Source organism: Pomacea canaliculata, linkage group LG1 (genome assembly GCF_003073045.1).
Source record: "Pomacea canaliculata isolate SZHN2017 linkage group LG1, ASM307304v1, whole genome shotgun sequence".
Lineage (NCBI taxonomy): Eukaryota > Metazoa > Mollusca > Gastropoda > Architaenioglossa > Ampullariidae > Pomacea > Pomacea canaliculata.
This window is the reverse complement of record NC_037590.1, coordinates 28,041,733-28,067,213: the sequence shown is the minus strand read 5'-3', so window position 1 is coordinate 28,067,213 and position 25,481 is coordinate 28,041,733. Positions and strand designations below refer to the sequence as shown.

The 25,481-nt window shown below is 45.0% G+C and overlaps 1 protein-coding gene across 5 annotated transcripts in view; it reads right to left on the bottom strand.

The window, feature by feature from the left end:
* Positions 1-25,481, bottom strand: part of LOC112574948 (cAMP-dependent protein kinase regulatory subunit) — a 91,534-nt gene that overhangs the window by 19,751 nt on the left and 46,302 nt on the right. For 3 of the 5 annotated variants that reach the window (XM_025256383.1, XM_025256374.1, XM_025256401.1), the window contains exon 2: positions 3,526-3,696. In XM_025256383.1, the coding sequence (XP_025112168.1) occupies positions 3,526-3,696 (171 nt within the window). Of the gene's footprint in view, positions 1-3,525; positions 3,697-18,674; positions 18,977-23,616; positions 24,185-25,481 lie in introns of those variants that run through there. The other 2 variants (XM_025256392.1, XM_025256412.1) reach the window with 2 other exon arrangements.

Genomic DNA, 25,481 nt, shown 5'->3' with positions numbered 1-25,481 from the left:
TGTAGTTAGTAGATATGATTTCTAAGTACTATATACATATGTAAATGATTAGTATCTACTATATATATATATAGTAATGACCACTACACCCTCATCAGTCCCTTGCTGGCCGTAGGGGATCTGACGATACAGCCACCAACCCTTGCCAACTTTCTCAGGTCTCCGCTCGTCTCTGGCAGGTACTAAATGAAAGTCTAGCGCAAGTTTGAAAGTTGTCCACCTATTTCTTCTTTTGTCTGCCTCTTGTCCCACCTCCCTGTACCTCCCAGGTGTTCTAGTTCGATTCTTCACCTCGACTAACCACCTACCCCCGGGCAATATTGGAGCTCGACTCCTCACCTCAGCGCAGCAAGACTGGCGGTTGTTACATAGCTGGACTCCTCCCTGCCACTTGGCCTTCACAACAATTGCCAGCAATTTTCTTCTGCCGCGCCACTAGCTGGCGAGAAACAAAGGTCTGGCCACGGAAGGCATCGATCTGTTTGTGGCGATCAGTCCAGCGGACCGCTGTGGCATGATGGCAGCACTGGGCTTCCTTTCAGCGTGTTGATCATCGAGGATTGATGTTTGAAGGGAGGGTAGGAGAGCGGTCGGCCTTAATCACCATGGCAGGCCAGGCTGGAGTGCTAACACTCGTCTATACCACACATTTCCAGAACCCTATTTCACGTCTGCCCAGTCCCAATATTTTAACTAAGCTGGTGCTTACTGCGGAAACGTCACTAGGGAAAAGAAAATCAAGAAGTTCAAGCAACTCACTCTCTAACAGGGAGTAAATTAATCCAATGCACGAACCTATGGAAATTTATAGCATTTCGGCAATGCATTTAAATTTTCTAATTTTCGGACTTCTTCCTCTGGTGCTTAGTATGTGTTATTGTTTTCCAATACCGTTTTCTTTCCTTTTGAACAATCGCGTGATTAAAATATATGTTCCTGAAGAAATCAAACCTAACACGAAAAAGTGCTTAAAGTTACAGAACAAGGCTGGTGGAACGGGGAGGTTGAAGTGCTGATAAATGTACTGACGACTGTGCATTAACATGATCAAACCTTAGCCACATGCTTTGAAGCGTATTTGTGTTTACTGGAAGTCACAGGCAATTAGGAAAAAGCGGCAAAAACTATTACTGTCACAGACAAAAACATGTAACACTGCAGAGTTTGACAGAGACTGTATTCAACCCAAAGCTGAGATCCTGTGTACGATGTGCACAAGGTTTTTCAGAACGACAAAGGCGTTATTCTTTCATTAGTTGACGCTGACCAAGTAACACCTCCAACAGAAAGCCTCCTTACCACTAGTTCAAAGTGAGAGAAGGGAGAATTGGTGTTTTACACAGAGTCAGCAACTAGGGGTATATCAAGGCAAGGCAGCCAGCCCTGTACACAGATGCCACATGTAGAGAAAGAACAGCGTGCCCGAGACAAGAGCTAAACCCAGGGCAGCCAACCCTCACTGTATTTGTGACAGGCGCTAACCGTTGCACCACCAGACTGTCCCAGTTCATAGTGAGAAACGGAAAGTATAAAAGCATAAAATATAACATTTAAATAAGTAAAACCTTGATTAGAAGAAAAAAAATCGCTAACTCCTAAATAGTAAAATGATAACACAATACTAAGAGATCCCAGTACAATTCAAATTTAGTATATTGCCCCCAACCCCCATATGCAGGCCTGACGAGAGGGGGGGGACAGGGGGTCTGGTGTATCCGGGCCAGCGGCTGTCAAGGGGGCCCGGCCTTGGTCAGTGGATTTTTTTTTTCTTCTTCTCCTTTTCTTTTTCTTTTAAAATAATTTACGATTACAAGTACAAGGGGCCCGGAGAGGTCGTCTGTCCCGGGGCCCGGGCTGGCTCTCGGCGGCCCTGCCCATATGTCCAGCAAAGCGCTCAAGAGGTAGAGGTGACAACAGGAAGTGAGTGCATGTAACTAAAGGCAACATTGGGTCAAAATCAATTCTGATATAAGGTGCGGCAAAAAGTGAGTTTAGTCTGGTAAGATAACAAGACTGCTTTTCCTGTTCAAGACTAATGTTCTTCTATGTCAGAGGTCGAGCCACCCTTCCACTGAATTCTTTTTTTTTTTTAAATAGCTGTTGGGAGGATGTGATGATTGCAACAAAATATTGCGAAATTACTTTGAATAGTTTTAATATTCAAACTGGTTTCCTTCATTAAATTATATGAGAACCTGGAGAATACAAATTATCTGAGTAAAGAGTTTCTTAAAATATATTAAAAATATAGAAAATTTCTCCTTAATGTCCATGTTTATATCAAAAGCAGGAAGCTGGTATAAGATGCAAAGAATATATTTTGCAAGCAAGCAAGGCATGCTGTACTAACAGGAAAGAGAAATAACTCCTGTTTTACACGTAACGACAGGGAGTGCAGGGACCAAGGGAGGCAAAAGGCTGGCCTTACTTGTTGATGGAGCGGTAAGGGCAGCAACCCATTTTCTGGCACCAGTTACAAGACGAATACTTTCAAGGTCCGTATAAGCTTATCAACTTAATATAAGTGTTAAATATATACTGGACAAAATAGGGTAGCGGAGTGACTTGAAGCTCATCGACAGCAGTTGTCTTAGGACCATGAGGTCAGAAGATTGCATACAAGTGTGTGTGTTCAAGTAAACAAGAAAAATAAACTGTTGTTTATGTCGACGCCATGTCATGACATGTACTAGCACACTAGATTATGAAGCTGTAACGACTAAGGGTTCTGCAGTTATAAAAATACAAATTACACATTTTTTATAGTAAAATGTATTGATGTGTTGTATCTGAAAAGAAAACTGTATTGAGCTGAGAACGGCCATGTTAAGTATAAACGATTTTTATCGAAGTTTTAAGCTTCAGCTTTACTCAGCTAACATGTTGGGGGAAAAAACAAACTGTCCAAAAATGGGGTATTTAGTTGGGTTTTTTTTAAATGTATGTATAATCAAAAATCGTCACGCTCTACAACTCTTACTTAATGCCAGGGGAAAAAGTACGATTGTTACCTCCCTTGCCTTGAGTTTTTCTACCCCTGCTGCTACAGCCTTCGCTGTTCATTTCTCTCTCCCTTCCTCAGTCACTCTGTGTGTGTGTGCTTGCGCGTCAGGGAGAGCAGCACACAATTTAAAACACTTTAATGAGAACGTAAAGTTCAATGCACATAATAATCTAACAAAATAATTTAGGTAAACATATGGTTAAACGGTTGGTTACAGTTTACCTTTTTTTGTAAAGCCCAATACATATTTCTGCCGATTCTTCATCACAGGGGAAACAAGTGAATATTTACGCAGGTATAAAATATAACTGCAGAAGGAACCACTAGCATTTTATATTCCTCTTGATTTATTTAATGTATGGGTGGGTTGCAAGTTTATATATTCAAGCCTCTCAATCATTGCAGTATCAGTCAGCCTTACAATGTTAGCCTTACATGGCGGGATTTATAGTGATAACACATTGACACAAGAAACTCCAGGGAGGCAGCACTGTTGTTATTGCAGCAACCGTGGCGCTCACCTTCTTGACGTACTGCGCGGCGTCCTCCTCCTTGTACACCTCAGCACTGACGGCCCCGCGCCGCATCCTCGTCATCTTGGCGGGCGGGAAGTTGGGGGGTGTAGTGGACATGTCATCTTCCTTCTCGTCACTGGGCGGGGTGGCGGACTTGCTCTTGTCTTTTACCTGCTCCTGTCAACAGACGAAAAACGACTTATTACTCTTGACTTTTGGTTTATGGTGATAGCAACACTTCCCTCGTTATAACGCAGTTTATCGCCCGTATGGGAGAGCTCAGGGACCAAGAAGGGTGACAGATACGAATCAAGACATGCAACCAATAGCAGGTTATGTGTCAATACGCAGTATTTGTAACATTTAGCATTAATCGCTATGTGATGATCAGCTTAAACTGTCCAATCTTGATCTTTAAAACGTTCACAAAATTATTAGGAGATTTGGCAACCCTAAATGCCCAGATAGCGAGTTTCATCAACTAGGTTTGGAACTATTACACGCAAACTGAAACTACAATGATAGATTTGTCTCTTCCTCGCGAAAACGAGATACACCCACCAATAACTCCTTAATAATGGTCGAGTGACATAAGTCAATCGATAAAAATGTAATTTCATTTAACCACCACTACCACCACCACTTTACAGCAGTTAATTCCAAGTACTTCCGGAAAGATGCTTTAAACATTGTCTACAGCAGAGATCAACTGTTATTCCAGTCGATGATGACGAAAAGTGTATCTATGACAAGAAAACTTCGTGGCATTAAACTAAGGAATTCACTCCAGAACCGTCAATTAGGTCTTCCATAGCCAATGGTGAGATAAACAGAATGTGGCAATAACATGGGAGAGTAAGACCGAAAGAGTAAGAAAGGACTGTGTTAAAGCATAAGCAGGGCCCTAAACCGCCGTCAGCTCACTGTGTTATGTAATGGGTGAAGGGCGACAACTGCACGTCCTGCTGTAGGTGGCGGCAGCTGCAAGTGTCGCTTGCGTGTAAAGGTTATAAACGAGAAATCACGAATGATAACAGAAATAGTTTTTGTTAAAGTTTTACAGCGTTTTGTGTTCCGAACCCCACTAAGCTATTCAAATGTTACAGGTGGGTACTGAGATAAACACGTGACGGGCAGGTGCTAGAATTTCTCAGATCATTCGACATATTTGGTCGGCATCGGGAGCAGCACGACCAGGTCAGAATACACACAAGCCAGGGACTGGTCATACACAGATTTCAGCGGCCTGCCTTTTGTGGCCAGACGACACGCAAGCCCATGGTGACCGTGTGTTGTAGTGAACAGGGGTTCACTGTCACCGTCTCCAGTATGTCATCTACAGCAGTCAACTTCCACGGGTCCAACTGTCCGAATGCGGAAGGACAGTAAGGACTGTGGGCGGCAGTCTTAGCTACGGTCATTAATACTTCACACCTTGTCTGCTCCATCATCAGCCTGGAGTGCAACTAAACACTTTCGAGAGTTCAATAAATTGCTACACAGCCAGTGATGGTTGCCGCATAGCCCTTGCTGGGTTGTCTGCGCTTTTCGAGGACGAAACCTACCGGTTTGACACAGAATCTGTCAGTCAAATGACACCAACTATGCTTTGGTCAGGTTTCGCAATAACCGGCGGCTGCTACTGTTCCCTCCCCCGTCCCCCCAACTGAAGCCTTTTTCAACGAGAGAAGCATCGTGACAATGCAATGTAAATGATTGAATAGAGATCGGTAGAAAATACTATTTCTCTAAATATATGTGAATACACGCCCACAAACATCACTGCAAATCTTTGTGAATACACTCCTTATATTTTTCCAGATACACCCCTACAACCATCACTGTGCACAGAAAGAGGTTAAGATCGTAAGGTCACGCTCGTACACAGATATATATATATAATTAACATACGCTCTTTAACTCTCGAACTGGCTGAAACCTTTACATTCTTCACATCAGTTGTCACAAACCGATGTGTCTTGTGAAGCTCCTTCTCCGCGTGGTGATGTCTGTATCGCGAAAACGGAAGTGGGGGGCAGGGATATTCCCCCAGATCCAAGGAACTATTATCTCGCACTGAGCATGAACCAATCATTAACAACTTGCGCCCCGCGTGTCCTTTAAGGATGCTAGCTCGCTCCCTATGAGAATGAATGACACGACCTTAAAACAAGTTGCATTTCCAGTCAAACAAATCACTAACTGCAGGAGTCGTATTGATTCTGCCGGCCGCTCGGGTTCCCTAGTCTTTCCAGATATGGACAAACCTAGGCGAAACGGCACTCATCAGGGCAGGAGCCTGGCTAGAGAACTTGCTTGAGTTCTAGTCTCTCGCAAGAAGCGATAAATAATTCAGCCAGATTTCCGCCTCTTGCCATCAAAAGCATCTGCTCGCATCCTAGCAGCGGCAGGCGCAATCTGTGTAGCCCAGTCCACTACGGGGCGACGGCAAGTTGGTAAACATTTCGTCTTCGCGGTCAAACGCACTAACACAATAGCCGTTATCACACAGTTTCCTCTTTTGCACCGAGTTAAGACTTGCTTGAATGTCATGTCTGGACGAGTTGAAAAAGCGTGATGAATAGGCTAGACCGTGTAAACATTAGTGCCTCCATTTACACGGTGCAAGTCTATCGCCAGCTTATTCTTTATGCAAAGAGCAGCAGAGGGAGGCTTGTTGTTTTGTTTACGAGCGTCTTTACTGTCGGCAATGGCTGCACCAGACTATTGTTTTTCACGAGTGCGTTTTCACGCGCCTGTACCTGTAAGCGTGAATGTTTTTGTTCACAGAAATCTGAGCAATAACTGACTCACCCAGCACCTATGAACTGTGTTGTAACATGGTAGTCTAGCACCATGAACTGTTCAACTGTAATAATCAGCAATTGTGCTAGTTATTACACCAAGTCATAAAGGCCAGATCGATGCGGTATGTTTGCATGCTCCACAGGCAAAAGAATAGAGGAAATGCTAAATTAGTTCATTAATCTCAGACGAACCATGACACATAAATGAAAAAAAATTGCATCGTCCTAAACATAAACCTTTTCTGATGTTCGTACAAATATTCGCCACCAGTGCCATATTTCACGTGTACCACATAAAGGAAGGCAGGATGTGGCAGTCGTTTAAGGGTGCTTTGAAGCGAAACAATTGTAACCTGTGTAATGTGACAGGTCAACAACATCTGCATGTCAAAGTCAAGACAAAGCTTTTATGGCTAGCGGCACAAAGTGTGAAACCATAGCACGTGCGTGTGTGCGCGTGCACTTGCGTGGGAGCGTGAAAGTAAAAGGCAGGAAATGACGTGTAGGCGGGTGTGCGCACGCGTTGACAGACTCATATTTCCAGTGAACACCACCCCGCACAAGCAAGTTAGGAACTAAGACCCTGCCATTGCAAGTAGGCGGCTGAACCACACAGCTAACCCCTCGACTCTTGCTTCACGGCTGAAAGTGCGTCTGCCTGCCTCCCCTCGGCAAGGTCTGGGTTCATCACCTCAAAGTGGCCATTGTTTAATACAAGCTAACAGCAGGATGAAGAGCAGACGACAGACTCAGCCCCTTAGCACCTGCCACCTCGTCAGCCCTATTCCTCCCAAAAACTTAATTTAAATGAAAGACGGCTGCAGGCATAAATTAGGTTTCTTGCAAAACTCATACAGGTGGGTTAGATTACCATGCTCTGTGGACGAGTGTCAATGATGAGGACTAAGCTGAGAGCACACTCATGACCACCCACTATCGGCCACTAAGTAAGAAATATGCACCCAACTGGCCGCAGTGTACATGCGCAGTCGCCAGGACTGGCAGCGACTGCCTGGTCTTGTAGTCATTACCGATAAGTACATTCAGATTTGGCAGGACTTGGGGCATCAGGTCACATTCGACAAGATGTATACATAACGGAAAACACTTTTCATACTAAATTTGCCTCGGAGGAGCATCTGTAGCCGCAGTACAAGCAGTAGTGGCCCTTGCGCATACATTATCGCAATCACTTCACGACAATCGTTTTCAGAAATCGATGCAAGTATACCATCTCTATCACTGGCGAGTTACCTTTTTAGGCCACAGCTGTATACTCCTACCTCTTCTGGTAGTTACAAGACACGCCTCTAGGAGCATACACAAATGCTTTCAGGTTATGTCTGTCCTGCCTACGCAGCGACCCTAGAGAACCTGAGACTGGACAAGACAAAGGATGTTGAAGCAATGTACCAGCCTATCTGATATTTTGGTACAAGCGTGGGCGACGTGTCAGATGAAAATGAAACTAAAAATCCGCCTTGCCTGACATGCAAAATTCAGGTCCCTGGCTCTTACAGCCTCTTAGCCAGATGCCCCTAAGGCTCAATTTTAAAGACGATGACCTTTTTTTTCAAGAAATCTCGTCCAGCTTAAAGGCTAAGCGCAGAAGGAAATGCTTTCCGACACTTTTTTTTTTTTTACTGGCTGTTACGTTATTCGTTATTTGGAATTTGCACTGTCTGGATGAGACATTTCACGCAAAAAGATGTTTAAAATGTAAGCCATGTAATATCTGTAACATTCTCGTCCCTCCTACCCCTTCCCCTTCATAGTGCAACGCATAAGATATCGAAAACCCACTCGACGTCCATTGTATTTCTGATGGTTGTGATTACGACGAGTTTAACGGCGATATTGGATGAAATAACGTGGTGTGAGACAATGAGTACAGCCAATGACGGTCGAGGCGAGGTACACTCGCGATAAGCCTGCTGTTCTCCGATAAGGACAATCTACTTACACACACACAGGCTGCTGTATGGCCGAACCCTCCATCGTCTCCTCCGAGTGACGCCAGCTGGTCGGCGCAGGTTTCCTCCCGTTTACTCCAGTCCAGGGGCCATAGTAATGAAGCGAGTGCAAATCGTTGTCCTCAAGGACAAGAGTCTTCTTTCTGAAGTTATATAAAACTGTGTCCCGACTCCGCAAATGTTATTTTACCATCGAAGCCATAGTTAGAAAGCGGTAGCGAAAGTGTCCTAGCGAACGAAACACGAGTTAGTGTCTGCAGGGGGTCTGGACATAGCTTTATATCTTCGGAAACAAGACGCTTCTTGATTCCCGATTTTGCCCTAGGGAAACGACTTGCTCTCCGGGCCCCTTGTACTTGTAATCGTAAATTATTTTCCCAGTATACAATGTATGTTTACAATTCGAATCTCAATATCTACACTCAAACTCAACTTCTGCATGTGTAATGCTTGGGTGTTCTGTCCTTAGACCTTTCTTTAAAAGAAAAAGAAAAGGAGAAGAAGAAAAAAATCCACTGACCAAGGCCGGGCCCCCTTGACAGCCGCGGGCCCGGGTACACCAGACCCCCCTGTCCCCCCCTCTCGTCAGGCCTGGGTGCAAGTAGCGTCCATGACGCCGTGTTCTGCCTCCCCAACAGACGGATGACAGCTGGACTAGTAGGTCAGCATCTCCTCAAGGGATACAAAAGGAACGTGCAAGGCTTCTGTATGGCCGTTGGTGACTAGACATTGTATTAGAAACAGATCGAACGAATCTGCACTATTTCTGCATTGACAAAGTCGGCTATACAAAAACATTCCAGCCATCTGTGACATTGGACAGAGATGTAAAGAGGATGGCGACACCTGAAGGGACCTACACACGTTGTTATTCATCTTCAGGCCAGATTGCCAACACCAGAACCACTCCGCCACCTTTGCTGAGCCTGGAAAGCAGGGAGTACGGATCGAACGATTGAAACCATAGTTTTCTTGATGCACGCGACTGCTTCAAAAGGAGGGAGGAGTAAAAGAAATACAATGAGTGCTGAGAGTGAGTCAGTATATTTGCGCCTATTCGTTACCAAAACAAAATCTGAAAGCAGTGCGTCTAGAGCGTCTGCTTCGTTTAATTACAAACCACGGGAGAGCACGTACAGAGTTTCCTTCACGGTATAGATCGAGCAGACGAACTCGGTTGTTTGTTTAAAAAAATCCATGTCAATCACGCCCGCAGACCAGAGGCAGAATTACAGGGATCAATTAAACACAGTTCTCCAATTAGCTGGAATGTCCAGGGCAACGTTCAAGACAAAAAACTGATTTGCAGCACCAACAGCACCACCAGCAACAGGAAACGAAAGTTCCTGAACAAGTCTGCGAGGTATGTTCCCTGGTGATATGTGCAAGTTACCACTCGAATGCACAGTACCAAGGGGGACACTGAGCACGCACTGCACTACCTCCCACACGTGCTGAGACATGACCTGGTACATACATCACCATCACGCTGTAACCTCACCATGTCCGCACGACTGCCTTTCTCACCCCGAAGCAGCGGACAGTCGAGTGGTTAACAGCACTGGCGTCCGAGTTCCAAAGCGTGTTAATTCGATTTCCACGAGGTGCAGCTGGTTCCCAAGTCGACCCAGCTGTCGGCAATCAGTGCCTGACTATAGGTCCCCCAGTCGACCCAGCTGTCGGCAATCAGTCCTTTCTTACTCATTAACATGTTGGTTTTCCCCACACACACACAGTTCACCCAGCTGTCGGCAATCAGTACCTGACTTTGTAGACTGTTGGGGAAATGTAAGACAGAGAGGACGAGGAGATTAGCACTGTTCTCACAAAAAGCTGGCACACGAAAAGTTGTATGTCAAACACCTCATTCCCCTGAGACCGAAGTGGACTATTCTGTTACTTCCTCATCCTCTGCATTACAGAGGTGACGAGCAGCTACACGACAACATCATCTACAACAACGTGGCTACCATTACATGCTCCCACCACAACAACGGAGTTCTCGCATATAAAAAAAAAAATGATTTGACTGGTCAGGCCGAGGCCGTCCCGTGCGAATGAAATTCAAACCAAATTGAGTTAATGCGCAAGTTTCGCTTTTGCTAGCAGCATAAATTGTGCTGGTAAGTTTGATAAGCTTTTTCCTGGATGAATATAACCACATGGCTCCCTTATTTAGCATGAGCTTTCTTTTTTTCTCTCTCACCTTCCCACTTATGTGCCATATCTCAAATATCCTTTAGTGTCCATACATCGAATAGATGATTAAAGTATATTTTTTTAGCGAGCGGATGAGACTAGTTCATCGTAGCTTTAAAAGCTAATCTTTGATAATGTCAATGCAATGGATTCCCTCGAGTTCATTATCATTTATTGCATGCAAAACGCCATCGTCCTTTCCTTGTATTAGTCAGCAAAAATCTCTTCGGATTTTCTTTGTGCATGCTTCTGAAGAAGAATTTTTTAAAAACGGCAACATTTGTCATCACTGAGGACTTCGCACTGGAGGTAATCACACATGGGAGAAAACTATTCTGCTATTCACTGAGGACAATTTCTCTGTCACACAAACACACACGCGCACGCGCGCGTGACAAAGGTCAGCTCTGAATAAGATGAGCTGAATGTTGAGTAGTTAATATACATACACAACGAGGTTGAGTGGATTTTCGGGGAAGGAAATGGACAAGCACAGGCACGAAAGAATATGCACATATTTATAATTGAGCACTCAATAAAGCACTGGAGTGCGGTCTCAATGCTGTGTTATATTGTCCTTTTATTCCATAAGAAAAGCTGTCTTTGGAGGACTGTCAATGAACGCAAACGTGAAAGACTGAAAAGAAATATTTAAAAATTTTAAATGCACCAAAAAAAAAAGAGAGCTAATGATTTTCTTTTTCATTGATCCACAACGGGGGCAAAAAAAATCAGCAATGAAAGCTTTGAAAAGCTGATGAAATCGAACAAAATGTCCTAATGGAAAATGTTTTAAAAATTGCTGTTCAAGAAGGCTCTCTTACAACAGATGGCGCTTTGCACTGGTTTGCATGACAACTGACTAGCGCATGGAACAGATGGAATGGACAACGAGATGTATGCTGTGTAGCACGCCACTCGCCTTGCCCTGGCTGAGAGGTTTGTAGGAAACACCGCAAGCTGCCACTTCATCCCCACGGACAGAAACTGTTGAGTGTGATTCGGGAGGCCTGCAACCTCAACTGCAACGTGTCAGATCCCCATGACGTCCGAGATGTGAGCTGTGGAGTGCAGTTCACCACATCTGAACTGTGCTCCGCATCTTCTACACAAAGCAGGGCTCGACATATCTCGACAGATTGTATATACCTTACAAAGCTATTCCACCATTTGATAACCCTCCCGAAAAAAAAATCCCACCAGTGATTGAATGAAAATACAGGTAGCGCCGACCAGGTCAACAGGAAGACGAAGCAGCCAGAGAAGTGCCGGCAGGAGCTGATGATAGCAAAGTAAAGCTACATGACGAGTGCCGTACATTTGCAAGTCATTAGCGGCGGAGGACGAGGCCAGGATGTCCCCACATTTCACACGCCACTGCACTTAAGGCGGCCACTCACGTGCGCCTCGCGCGCTGCAGTCTCTTCTGGCGTCACCACCCTGACATCATGCAAACTAGCTATTGGTTACATATTGCGGTTTGTGAAGAAATATTTGATTTACAAAGAAAAAAAATAAAGTAAAGCTCTTGTAAAAATACAAGAACCTTTTTCCACAGTCTGGAGAAACTAGAACTGAACACTGCTCTCTCTGATGAACACTCAGATATTTGTGTGGTTCCATCACAACACTGTCTGGTAGAAGACATGCACTTGAATGTCACCACTGGATATCGCCAGGCCTGTTTAAACTTACTTCCAGAAAGCAAAGCAACATACAAGCGAACGCCCGGCAGGCGATTTTGCTTTCGACATGCTACACTAGCGTCTTTCCTAATTTACATTTACTATCTGCTGCTAACTGCAGTCGCGTGACCGGCACGTGAACAGCCTGCTGAATTTCCATCAATCCTCCCCTCAATACTTCTTTTTCTCTCTCTCTTTTTGGCAAACTTGACAGTTTTCAAGGCGCTGGAAATCGCATTCGCCAGCGCACCACGCGAAGTAGTCTCAGCGAACACGGCCTCAAGGAGTTGTAGCTCTACAAACTACAATCCAGATTTTTTTTGGTGGCAAATTTGCGACGGCTGGCCATCGCCATGATATGGCCACAATTGTGAAATGTTGCTAAGCTAACTGCTAAATGCCAAAGAGAAAGGAGGGGAAAAATTTCCAATAGTCGTTTACCTTATAAGAAAGAGCGCTGGCTGTCCAGTGTCGACAAACTCTTGGGCAAACATTCACGAACCTGCTCTCATTAAATACATTTCACTTAACAGCAAAGGCTGAAGACGGGGGATAAAGGATCTACTAAACTTTCAGCATTTCTTCATTGAATACCACTTCAATCTCTTTTTGACCAAACCAAGCAGGCAAAAAATAAAACAATCTTTCAAAAGCTTGAAGTCTTTTTAAGATTGCCAATTGTGGAGCAAACTTTGCCTTCTGTCTATAGCAGTGCTTACTAATATCGAGTGTCTGTGTGTGTGTGTTTAACAAAGTGAAAGGTGTGTTCAGAAAACAAAAGCAGGCGGGAGGTCACTAACGATGCCAGACGCAGCGCTGGCCGTTCAAACAAACACGCCAGTCACTGCTGCCCACCGCGCCATCTGGGTGTCTCCACGCTGAGCCGCAAGGCATCGTGAATCAAGTCCTTTCATGAATACTGACTTTATCGGCTCTCATCCCATTCCTCCACCAATCCTCGTTGCATAATTGCTGACCGGGCTCGCCTGTCTCCACATCAATATAACGACAAGGATCGCGCCTGTCGACGATGGAGTTTTCTGTCAACGCTCTCTGGGCGCGTAGCGCGGTTGGTGAGAGAGACGAGCATTTCCTTACCTTTATACACAGCAACCGATGTCACATCGCAATTAGAAATAACCGTACAGGCAGCATCATTAACATGTACAACAGCAACGCCAGTGGTCCCAAAACAAAAGTCATCATGCTTGACTGATCAGGTGCAGACCGACGATCTGAGTGCAACCGTGATACTGAACGCCTGACCATCAATGACGTGTGGAGGTTCTACCCGAAGGCTGGAGACCAACGTTTGCAGGTAACGGGACAAGAAGCAACAGCTACGAACGCTGAAACTTGTGTAGGTTCCAAATACAGTGGAACCTCGGTTAACGAACTTAATCCGTTCTGGAAAGCTGTTCGTTATCCGAAATGTTCGTTATCCGAAACAGTTTTTTCCATAAGAAATAAAGGAGATAGATTTAATTGGTTCCCAGCCCCTGTTGACTCGCTAATATTTGAAAGTTACAGGCTATACATGTATAGGTATTTGTTTTAATGAGGACAGTTATAATGCAGTATAAATGGAGTTAAATAAACATAAAAACATTAACGAAATCATTTAAACATAAGAAAACGTGCCGTTTTGACGGCGTGGTTGGAAGCAGGTGTGGGGAGGAAGGGATGGAATTACTGCTTGGATTCCCCCTCCATGAGCACGTGACATTATAAAATCGGGGGTGACTTCCCTTTTATGTCACTTTGAGGTTAAAGGAAAAAACTTGTCCAGTGTCTGCTCCTTCTGCCTTTTTTGTAAAACTCTTCTGTAATACGACATCACATATCCGACAGACGCATGCCACCTTCATACTTTGAAATCATTTCCTTTTACAATTCGTTGGCCGCTTCCTTGTCATTACCTCACTACTATTAATTGCTCTCTCTTTGGAGCCATGATTGAGGATTATCTTATCACAACAATCACTAAATAAGAAGGATGCGCACAGATAAGGAACGACCGATCGTTAACTGTGTCTCGAGCGCGAATGATTGACATGCTGGTCGGTCACGTGTGGTTCACATCCGAAATTTTGTTCGCTATCCGAGACAAACTTTTAACGAAATTTTTGTTCGTTAACCGAAATATTCGTTATCCGAGGCGTTCGCTAACCGAGGTTCCACTGTACTTTGTCATTACTTTTACTGGGACATCTATGGACTCTATGATGATTGCTTTAGTTCAGTTCTCTTCTTAAAATATTGTTCATGCCTTAAAAGAATGCGCAATGAAAACAACACTCCACTCCAGAACACTAAGGGCGTTTCTGCAGGGTCGACATGCATCTAGATGAAGAGTGACATTCGTTGCACTAGAGATGTGGACGCAAAAGCTAGGTTTTCCAGAGGACCGTGCTGGCACGAGGAAAAGAGGCCAGCTCTTGTCCATGTCGAGTAGACTACGTGACGAATTCTCAGAAGCCAAGAAATTGGAGAGGCCTCAATCCAGACCCCACGCAGCGGTGCACACTTCGATTAATCTTCGCGCAACTCTCTGGAGCCCGTCTAATGCATCTTCTCATCTCAAAACCAGCGCCTGCCTCTAACAACTCCAGAAAATTATTGGACAAAACGGGCAGCAACTGTTACAGCTAGCTCTCTTCCATTTGAAATCGCTACTGCCAATGTACTTTGTGCAAGCATCTTCATTACAAAATAAAAGTATTTCATGAAAAAAAAACACAAAAAAACTCAGGCACTGTTCTCTGCGTGACTCCTTTTCAACCATTTGAAAAGCCAGACTACGGTTTTATAGATTACTTGCCCTGCCTCCATAAAGTGGCGTACGTGTTGGCGCGCGCGCGTATGCTCGAACAGGTGTTGCATAGGATTTCATTTGCAGGCTCAAAGTGCACCTACATCTTGGTTAAGTAGTTTTCCCCCTCCCTACTCCTTCATGAAAAAGGACAATTCGCACTTTATCTGATGAAACTATTACGTTGTTGTAATAATGAATCGAGTCTTACAACACAAATATCCTGAAATAAAATGTTATTCATTCAACCATCTCTCAAAATACTCGCATGACACTAATTGTAATCTGCTCTTTTAATCCAGTTCTTCGGCCAAACTTATGCAAGACTATTCCTTTTGTTAAGGCTGAGGAGTGCAGAACATTCACTTTTATTGCCTGTCAAGTCAGCTGTTTGAATAAAAACGATTGTGAACGTTTGGCTTAGAGTTTAACACGAACGATGGACCCAGCAAGTTTTCAAAAAGTCATCCAATGTACCTCGGATTATCTTACAAATAAAGCTGTGTGTGTGTGTGCAAGCCGGTTAAAACATAAGCAGGTCCAAACATTATCCGAGCCTTACCAACGTTTAGCACTAGTATTCCTGTCGCCTACGAATAGGACGAGTACTATGATTAGTGTATGTCGTCGAGGAGGATGTTTATTACCTCCCACACCAGTTGCTAAAAATGAAAACGCACTACGCATAATAAATGTCAGCTGATGTCTACTACGTACACAATGTGGGCAGTGTCGTAACTGGAGACAGCAGCTTGTGTGAGAGTGAAAGACAGACAGGGAGGGAGGAGGATACGAGCCAGCCACTTGGCGGTTGGCACCACCGCAATTTTTAGCTGACCCCTTTAGTCGTGACCCCGTTCCATTTGACAGTTTGACATTTTATTTTTTTTTCATTCACCCCAGGAGCGGTTTGCAGAAGTTTTAAACATGCACAATCAACAGTTCACCTTGCCGAACACCAAAGACAAGATTATTTCCCTACATCGCTACACACACGCCATGCACCGGATAACCGTAATTAATGACGCGAAGAGAAACGTTTACAATAGAAGCCACAGCTAGAAAAGTTAGCGGCAAAGATCAACCCAGGTCATATGTGTAATCAATGAGTGTACTCAACTAGTTAGTAAGTGCTTCATTGTCTTAAAATAGATCTTATGACTCCATCTTCGTATACTATACTCCATCAACCTGCAACTGAAAAAAAGGTTCCAAGCTTTGAATTGCAGTGCATTTCTAAAAGGAATCCGCAATCTCCAAGACACGTCACCAACATTGGCCTGCTCTCTTACCAATCAACTGATGAGCTTTTTCTCTCACTCTCTCTGTGCCATTCCCCAACCCCACCCCGCACCTCTCTCCACCTCATTTTCTGTTTATGGGATCTTGCTAGTGTTGTTGTTTTTGTTGTTGGGAGATAAGGGGAGCTAGCATAGATCGCATCAGCCACCAGCATGTCTGTGTGTACTAGAAATGTGAGGAACCACAGGACAGCTGTAGCAGCGTTAAAAGGGTTATTCTGCAGAGACTGAACGGAAACCAATGAGACTGAGCTCGACCAGCCGTTCTCATTCCTTTACTGCCGTCTGACAATCCCACATCTCGTGTATCGGGTCTAGCTCCGCCGTCCGTTAAAAGTACTCTTGTGTTTGCAAAGTAGTTTCCACGGCCAGCCCGACTTTGATCTCGGCCCAGACCGCCTAGCAAGACACATTTGTCATAACCACGTTTATGCCATGGGAGTCTTCGTTTACTTGAGCTTAATGCCTCATCAGAAAGCAAGCATTAGCTGCCAGGCCCAGTCCACGCTGCCTGTATCTGTGCCCAGTTGTAATTATGTTCCCCGAGAGGAAACCCCAACCACAAAGTATCAGAACCCAAGGGGCAGTGGAAGAATGCCAGGGGGAAAAAAAGGTTGTAGGGGCCGGTGAATAGTTGTGCATGGCCGAACAAGTCCAACTTGTCTTGCGGTTTTCCCTCTTTGTCTCTCTTATCTGATGTCGTTTGTGCCTTTGAAAATGCTTCGTCTGCCATTCCACACGCAAACCTCTCACCACTCTTGTCTCTGGCACTGAACCCGGTACTCAACAGCTCCGGTTGCAGGTCTTGGCTACGAAAGATTAACTCCATCATCCAGTCCCTGACATGTAGGTGGTGGGATGATGACAAGTCCGTACTTTTCTTGCCCTCGATGAGTTTTAGCACCGAAGCTGCCTGTCACCGACATAATGATGGCGATTAATTCGGCACCCCACAACCTTCTTGATGGAAACAGGAGCAAATGTATCCAAACTCTCCTTCTAATCTCCCTTGACGTACAATCAGCAACATTAAACAAGTAACCCTCGCTCATCAAGCAAACAGACGCACTGTTCCTCTGAAAAAAAAGAAACCGTGCACTGTGTGATATTAAAAAAAACCTAACGATTTTCGAAATAAAACACAACCGTAGCATGACCTCAACACAAGCATGCACCTAAGACAGTATCCGGTTTCAGCATGGCCAAGCTGTGGTCTTTTATGACGAGCTTTTTAGCTCATTGCAGGTGGTGGAGTGTAGCAACGGTAAGCATGCCTGTCCAAACATGCCACTTGCACACCAGCAACAATAATCGACACTGTACAACGACAGCTTGAAACAGTCTGTCAGCCGCCCTGCCACTGTAATGCTGCAGATGACAATGTGTACATCAATGTGTACAATCTATGTTGTACAGATGTACTCCACACAGTCTCTTCTAACTCCATGACTTGTTTGGGATGATCAAGCCCCAACACTCCATGGAGTCTCGTTTCCATGGTGCTGTTTAGTAAAATCATGCCTAATGTTCCAGAAAACAGGATGACAAAGGCTCGAAACATGAACCCTTCCAAGTACTGTACAATCCTCCTCATCCTCGAACTGGGGTCTTTAACAGCTGTCAATAACCGGATGAAGTAATATATTCAGAAAATAAAACAGGGTTGAGTCATAAAATTATTTATCACTGTATTCCCGTACAACATTATGGATGCATTTAAATCGGAAGTGATGCTGCTAACGCTCATAAATAACTCATAATGACATGAAATCTGGGATAGTCTTTCTTACAAGCATATGTGTGTGTGTGTGCGAGCACGTAAAACTGATTAAAAATGTACAGTATTATACAGGATATGTGCTTGTATGCCTGCATTCTTACGAGAGGGAACAATGTACATCCAGTGCTATTGTTATATATTGCATTGTTGGAGTTGTGTTTGAATATCCCCGTGACATAATGACAAAGATATCAAATGTCTAATTCTCTCACACACACAGAGTGAGAGAGAGAGCACCCAAAGTTTACAAGAAGCGTAACTTCACACACGATAACGTAACCTGACCTCTCGTCTGGTTGCTAGGCGTTTGCTGCATTTTTTAGTCAAAAATATCTTTTTATTACCAGATTTCCTTCCTTTCTTTCTTTAAAACACACAAACACACGCGCGCATATCACACTGACATTAAAAAGAAACTGTCATATTTCACATTGGACAATAGCTATCTATGTGTTGATAAGTGAAAAAAAAAACATTTATACAAGTAGAGATGTTCGCAAATTTGCAATGTTTCCTATAATGGGATGTCCTGCTGTTCGTAACCAGGAGCGTAGACTCAAGACTACACGAGATATTATGACCAGCGAGTTTGCCCTACCTGGTGACGCCACCGACGGTACATGTCACGTCTGAAGACCGGGTAGGGAGGGGCGAGTCGCCTTGGCCAACCTGCCCGTCGCTAACGATGACAAGGTCTGGAGGCTGTGAAGACAAGTGACCGTCTCTGTGTGCACCACTCGCCGCAGTGCCACCTGCGTGCAGCGCCCCCGCCTGCCCCCGTAACCCGGCCTCTCGGATGCCCGCACTGTTGGGACGAGCACGGACAGCTCCGGCACCGCCTGGACCACGTGTCGCACGTCGGCGGGGCTTGTCCTTCAATTCTCATCAACTGCCGCAAGCCCGCCTAGCGGCAGCTACTGCCTCTGTTATGACAGACTGTCAACTATTTCTGCGAAATCAGACTGCTCTGTTCATCGGTGCGACTGCACCCGCGCCTGTCAGGGCGGTTCAAAGAAAGATCACCTTCCACTCGTTTATTGTGCGTGCTTTCGTGAAAAATAAATATTTATAGAGACCGCTTGGTTATAGGTCTCGCTTCCATTCATCTTAACAAGTGATACCAGGAATTGCTGCCAGGGAAGGTCCCCATCCCCCCATCAACCGTTCAAACCCTTTTGTTTGATGTTTGTTTGTCTGGCGTGGCGGCAGGTTTGAGCCCATACTTCCATTACAAACACTCACAGCGTAATCTGAGCGACCGTGACGGATTAAGCAGTGTGTTGTAGCAACAGCAAATAACGGCCAGTTCACGTCTGAAATAAAATGTGCGTGAAGTGCAAAACGCAGAAAGATGCATCTAATCTGTATACCCATCATGGAATGCACACACGACGACATTTGTACCCACGGCAACATCGAAAAGTTGCAGTTCTCAACTACTTTCGCTGAAAGTATAAGCCGACATTCTCAGGTCTGTAATGGGTTGCGTCAGCATTTTCTTTCTCCTCTTTTACAAGTAAAAGTGTCGGCAGATTTTGTTCACCCTCTGACATTTGTGAACATTTCACGGACACAGTCCAGGCCAGGGTTGCTGCTAAGCGATGCTGAAAGCACTGACCTTCGTTGCCTTGATCTGCAGGTCGAAAGAGATTGATTCAGCAATTAGCTCTGCACACAAGAATCAGATAACCGGGTACGCACGATCGCCACTAAATTAACAAAGGCCCCGTGTTCTGCTAACTCACTCTAACCGACAAAAGGAAATTACCGGCCAAGCGTTGCCACAGCTACCTACTCCTACCTAACACTATAAACCACACGGCACGGTTGGCACAAGAGAGGAGAAGACGACACTTGTTGTCTTTGTTGATGCTGTCTCATCCCTCCCTCTCCCACCCCAACATTCCCATGCGTGACAGAGAACATTTTCCGTGCCAGCAGGTCATTAGCCATTTAGTTCGGTGCTGTACTCTGCAGCTTACCTAAACCTGTGTTTATTGCTTGCAGGTCCATGACAATGCTCCTTCCTACAGCTAGAAGCTATTGGGAGAGCACGAGTTTGCCTGAACACTCGCTACGTCTTCAGGCAACTGTCCCCTGCAGGGTTATTTGGGGTGTCCTGAATTAATATGTCATTTTTGATCTGCCTGAAAACAGCTAAAGACTGAGTTTTAGTTCGCAGAAATCACAGACAAAATTGCAGCTTACACTGTGATGGGGTTGAAAAGTCAGAAACTCTTGCACTCATACCGCCACGGAGGAAGTCATATGTTTCTATAGCATTCAACCCATCCTAGTCAATGGCCGTGTCTGCACCAGTACTCGTTTGGAGTTCATGTTTTATTTTATATGTACACCAAGCTAATCTCCACCTAAATGTCACTCCAGTTTGATTCTTTAGATGACAATAGTTATGCATTTTGTTTTTCTTCTCATACATCGCCACACAGAGTATTCAGCATTGCATTTCGGATGTTAGACTATAAGCCACCCAATGAAGATAGAATCGCTAATATTTTAAGTCTGCGAGTGTGTGAGCTGGCGATGCTGATTTCCCTTTGGGATCTTCAGAAACTTTAAAACAGGACAGGAAATGTCTCAACGTGTTTCTGGCGTGCTGCTTGCTAACAGCTTCGTCACCTAGCTCTCTTCGTCATCCTCAGTCCAAACTACTAGGCCTTTAGTTGTTTTTGTGTATGTGTGTCTAAAGTATACTATTGTAACTATCTTTAGTAAACTGCCTTATTTTAAGAACTTACCTGACCGACTTGTTCTCTGAGCTTGCAGGTCTAAACTTACCACATCACTCACACACGCTCTCCTCTAGTTTCAATTAAAGCAAAGATATAAGCTCTAAACTGTCTGCTACGGATTCCCTGCTGGCTCTTGTTGAGCGATATAACTGTTCAATTTAATTAAATTTTGATCTCTGGTAATAAAAAAAGTATTCGGTTATCTTCAAGGCTGTTGATGAGAGATATTTAGAGAGATACCAAGGGAAATAACGGTACAGGCTGCTCTAAATCCCCTAGTGGACAGGAAAGCGTGGAAAGTGTAACCACGAACTTGTATTACTGGACTGTCGGCAGACGATTTATTTCCAGTTAACTGCTAAAACGAGGCATGAGACTACAAAGCTTACGGTTTATTCACATTCTTTGTTACGGCTCGCCGAGACTAGTAGCGGAGAACTTCGCAAAGCGTTGGTCTTGGCAGACAGACACCAGTCCACCTATACACGTCCTTGGTATAACAATGTCTCACCTACTGTATTCATTCCAAGGAATTTATTCTTTACTTTTGAAATTGATTTGTATCCGTGTTTCTCGTGCCAGTTCCAATATAAGTTTATTGAAATACCCAACTCTACCGTCGATCACACTAACTCTTAGAAACATTGAGCACTAGTTACTTATCCGGTCTCTCGAAGAGTCATTTTCTCTCGAAACTTTTCGAGAAACAGTTCTTTAAGCTTGGTAAACATTTGCGGATAACCTTTAAAACGCCCTTGCTTATGCGACAACCGAGGATGGTAGCTGTTACCAGACGAATGGCCTTCGTAGGATGACACGCTGCGCACAGAACAATCAGCGATCCACCCCTACCTCCCCCCTAAAAAAAGAAACATTAAAAACACAGGAAGACAGAACAACAGCCGTAATTTAAATGAGAAAATTGATGCTGAAGACGAACCAATCATTACCTCAGCGGAAAGCATCAACAGTCCCAAACATTCTCAACATCCTGCCGAACTGTCTACAAACAACAATTATAAACAACTAGAAGAACGCCCTCCGGTTTTCATCAAAGTAAACAAGTTCCAATCCTAAAATGGAGGGAAGCACTTCGTTCACTACTAATTCTAGTATCGGACACGAAAAGAAAATGTAGTCACATACAAAGAAAACACACGACACCACTCCTACTTCCGCGTCAATGGCGTGGGCAAGCACTCTCATTTCACCTACCCCAGACTTCTCCTGAGCATCGCGGACCGTGGCTGAAGGCCAAGCTGTAATACGTGACCTTACGGACAGTCTGGAGCCTGCAGTCATTGATCTCAGATCCTGTGCCAAGTGCCATTCTCCCAAGATGGGCGCTCTGACTACAGTCACAATGCTAGCAATGCCGTGCGCCTGGGAGATGGCTGGAGTATACAAACCAGTTGCGTGTCATAACCCATTACTGTCATCATTCGGCCGAGGGTACTTTTGTGTCCTCTGTCATACCATGCCAGGCCGTCTGTTGTCCTCTGTCCCCTGACTCCAATCCGCCTCATCCAATGACTGCCCCCTACTTTCCCTCACAACGCAATGAGCCCAGGAAAAAAGGTCAAAGCACGGCAAAGGTACAGGAGGGGAATACAAACATTCGTCTTGTCCCAAGTATTTGTCTTTCTGTTGGCTACCTGCTGGTGACGAAGAGGTCGATAACAGTGCTTCAGCCTATGACTGTCTTATACTGGAGAGGACGGTGATATTGTCCTGTAAGACTTTATGGAGCAAGTGGCCTCACTTTCTCCTTCACTCGTCTGGCCACGTAACCATTCCATTCTCTTTCCCTCATTAGTAAAAACATGCATTCTGCAAGGCTGCATGCGCGCGCGCGCCCACACACACACACACACAAAGACGAGTACCGCCTGAGCAGAGAGAGTGTGTAACTTGATTCTATCATCTACCATCGCTGCAGAGTATGGCACTAAACACAACAGTGTCTGTAAACCATTTATGAGCTTAACTGGAACCTTTAATATACTTACGGGTACATTTTTCATACAGGAATAAAAGCAGCCGTTTTCTTCCGTGTCGAATAAAACTATAATTCACAATTTATTATGTAACGAAAAATATATGTAGATATTTTACACGACTAAAATATAACGCCATTCCAAAATCTCCCCAAGAAACAGCGTACTCACCATGAACACTAAAACACAAAACTCCGATTCAGCTCTGCTGCAATGAATGTTTCGAATCCCTGTGCCACACCTGCATCATAGCTGCTGGTTGTTCTCCTATGATGTGGAAGTTTTTGTGAAACTAATCTGCTAATAGCCTTACGATGCGCTTAACAATAATAAAAACAAACTGACCGCTTCTCCTTCTCGAGCAGGAACTACAGAAGCGAAAGGGTTCCTAACCGCAAAAGGCGCCGCCTTACTCAGCACGTGGCGCCCCCTGAAACCCGCTCTGCTGACAACCTGACGACAGTGCTCACTAAAAGCTTCTTAATCTTACAGGACAGGATGCTGCCTTCGTGCTTATCTTCCTAAGTAATAATAATCCACTTCGTCCCCATTCCGAGGCATCTATGACTACCTTCAGCCGAGTTGCCCATTTCACTCAAGCTCAAGATTATTCTAAAGGCCATGACAGATGAAAAAAAAAAAAAACCCAACCCTATCGTCAGTGTTGATACACCACCCTCGCCAACACTCCGCTACGTGCTGTTTCGATCAGCATGCCCTTGTCAACGCAAGATTTGGGGGCATGAGTACGGCCAGCAGTCAAGAAGCAGTCAGCCTTATCGATACTAACCATGATTGGAAGGCAGCATCCATCGGCCGTGTTCACCAGTCCGGAGCACGCGCAGTACATCCTGTAACGCACACATGCACACACAGCTGCGGCGCCGTCAGCTGCAGGCATGGAATGGCGAGGCCACTGTAACACTCTCACTTACTGCGGCAATGAGAGGTGGGTGGGGAAGCTGAGCGCTGTCCAAGGGGCCCCCCACAGCGGAAACGTGCAGGCCGGCGTCTAAAGGCCAAGAAGAAGCTGCGCCCTTTTGTGGTGTGTCCGGTCCAGCGGCGGGGCCGTAGGTCAGGGACGGGACCCAGTGAGCCGGGAGCTCCGCCACCCGCTATGACGTTCACGGCGCCTGTGAATGAGGCGCGGGGCGGGCCGACGTTGATGCGCGGATGCACGGCACCTTACAGACGACGGCCTTCACAGCTGCACGAAGGGGGGTCGAGAGGACATGCAAGTTGTGCACGCTGCTCCCACTGCCACCATCGCCTGGGACAACAAAGTGAGTACGTCGGTGCTACTAGGCCAATGTTGAACGGGAGCATCAAACTGCAGGCCACGTCGATTCTACAAGCTGTCGATTCATCAGGGCCAGTCCGAGTTGATTTCCATGTATCAGCCACAGCCTTTCATTTCCCCCGACTGCTGTCCCTCCACCCAACCTCATCTGCGTCCCAAAGCGAAGCAAATTACAAAACAGTTATTATTCTCGTCTTTTTTTTCGTGTAATTCCTATCGGAAGAAATCAATACAAGTGGGGATGGGTGAGCTCCGACATTCAGCGTTCTTTTTGTTCTTCTCACGTACTTGAAGCTTTCCAACACAAAAAGCGCGTGTTGGGAGGGTTACTCCTCATTATACAAGACATTATGCAAAGCATTATGCTGCTCAGCAAACAAACTACAACTTTCATCGTTTCTTCAAATGAGAGTTTTAAACTACCAGAAGCTATCCGGGCTAATCAGTTGGGTATGGAACGTAAAGTGCTTCATTAGAATATTTTAAATGGCACGTTTTCATGAAAGACTGGATGGCCGTCTGCAAACGTGCCAATCAATACGCACTGTGCTTGCAGTCGTCTCTGGCAACTGAATGTCGGCCCACAACCAATCCCATGGCTCTGTCGAGATCAAATCAAAAGGCTATCGGATACCGCTCGACAGAAGACAACGTCGAGACAGATCAAAACCCCTATCACTTTCTGTTCCTCCAATTAAGCCAATTCACAGAAGAGTTTTGACTACGGAGTAGCGTTATCTTTCCACGAGCACTGGGACCAGTCAGTCTCAGTGCTGAGTGCAGGGGTGGGATTAGGGTATTCTTGCTGGTGGGTTGGTTTTATTGCTTTTTTTTACCCATTTTATCTAAAAGATTTTATTTTGAGGGAGGGGGTAGGTTCTTATTTTTAACAGACAAGCAAACTAGGCAAGCTTCCATTTCCTAAAAGCGTTTGAAACTCTTTGACCCCAAAATCTTTCATACTTTAAAAAAAAAAAAAAAAACTACCTCAAAATCTCTGTGTGTGTGTGTGTCACAAACATCTTTAATGTAAAACCGACTAGTTTCAAACACTTATTTCAATAGTCAAGCAGACTGTTGGCCCAGATCGCACTTTCAGAAAAAACGATCAACCTAGCCTTTATCTTCCACACCCGCTCTCCATCCCATTAAAGTTCCCCAGATAAGTTCCTCCAAAGACACACATTAACACTGCGCATGTGATGGGTGAAACATTCCGCTGGAACAACATCCGAACACTAGAAATGGGGACAGTAGCTATTAATTAAGGTAACAGGCCACGGCTGATGTCACACGTGCGGCCGTGCCTACATACCTGAGTGTGTATCGTCTCATATGTGGCTTCCAAACTGCGC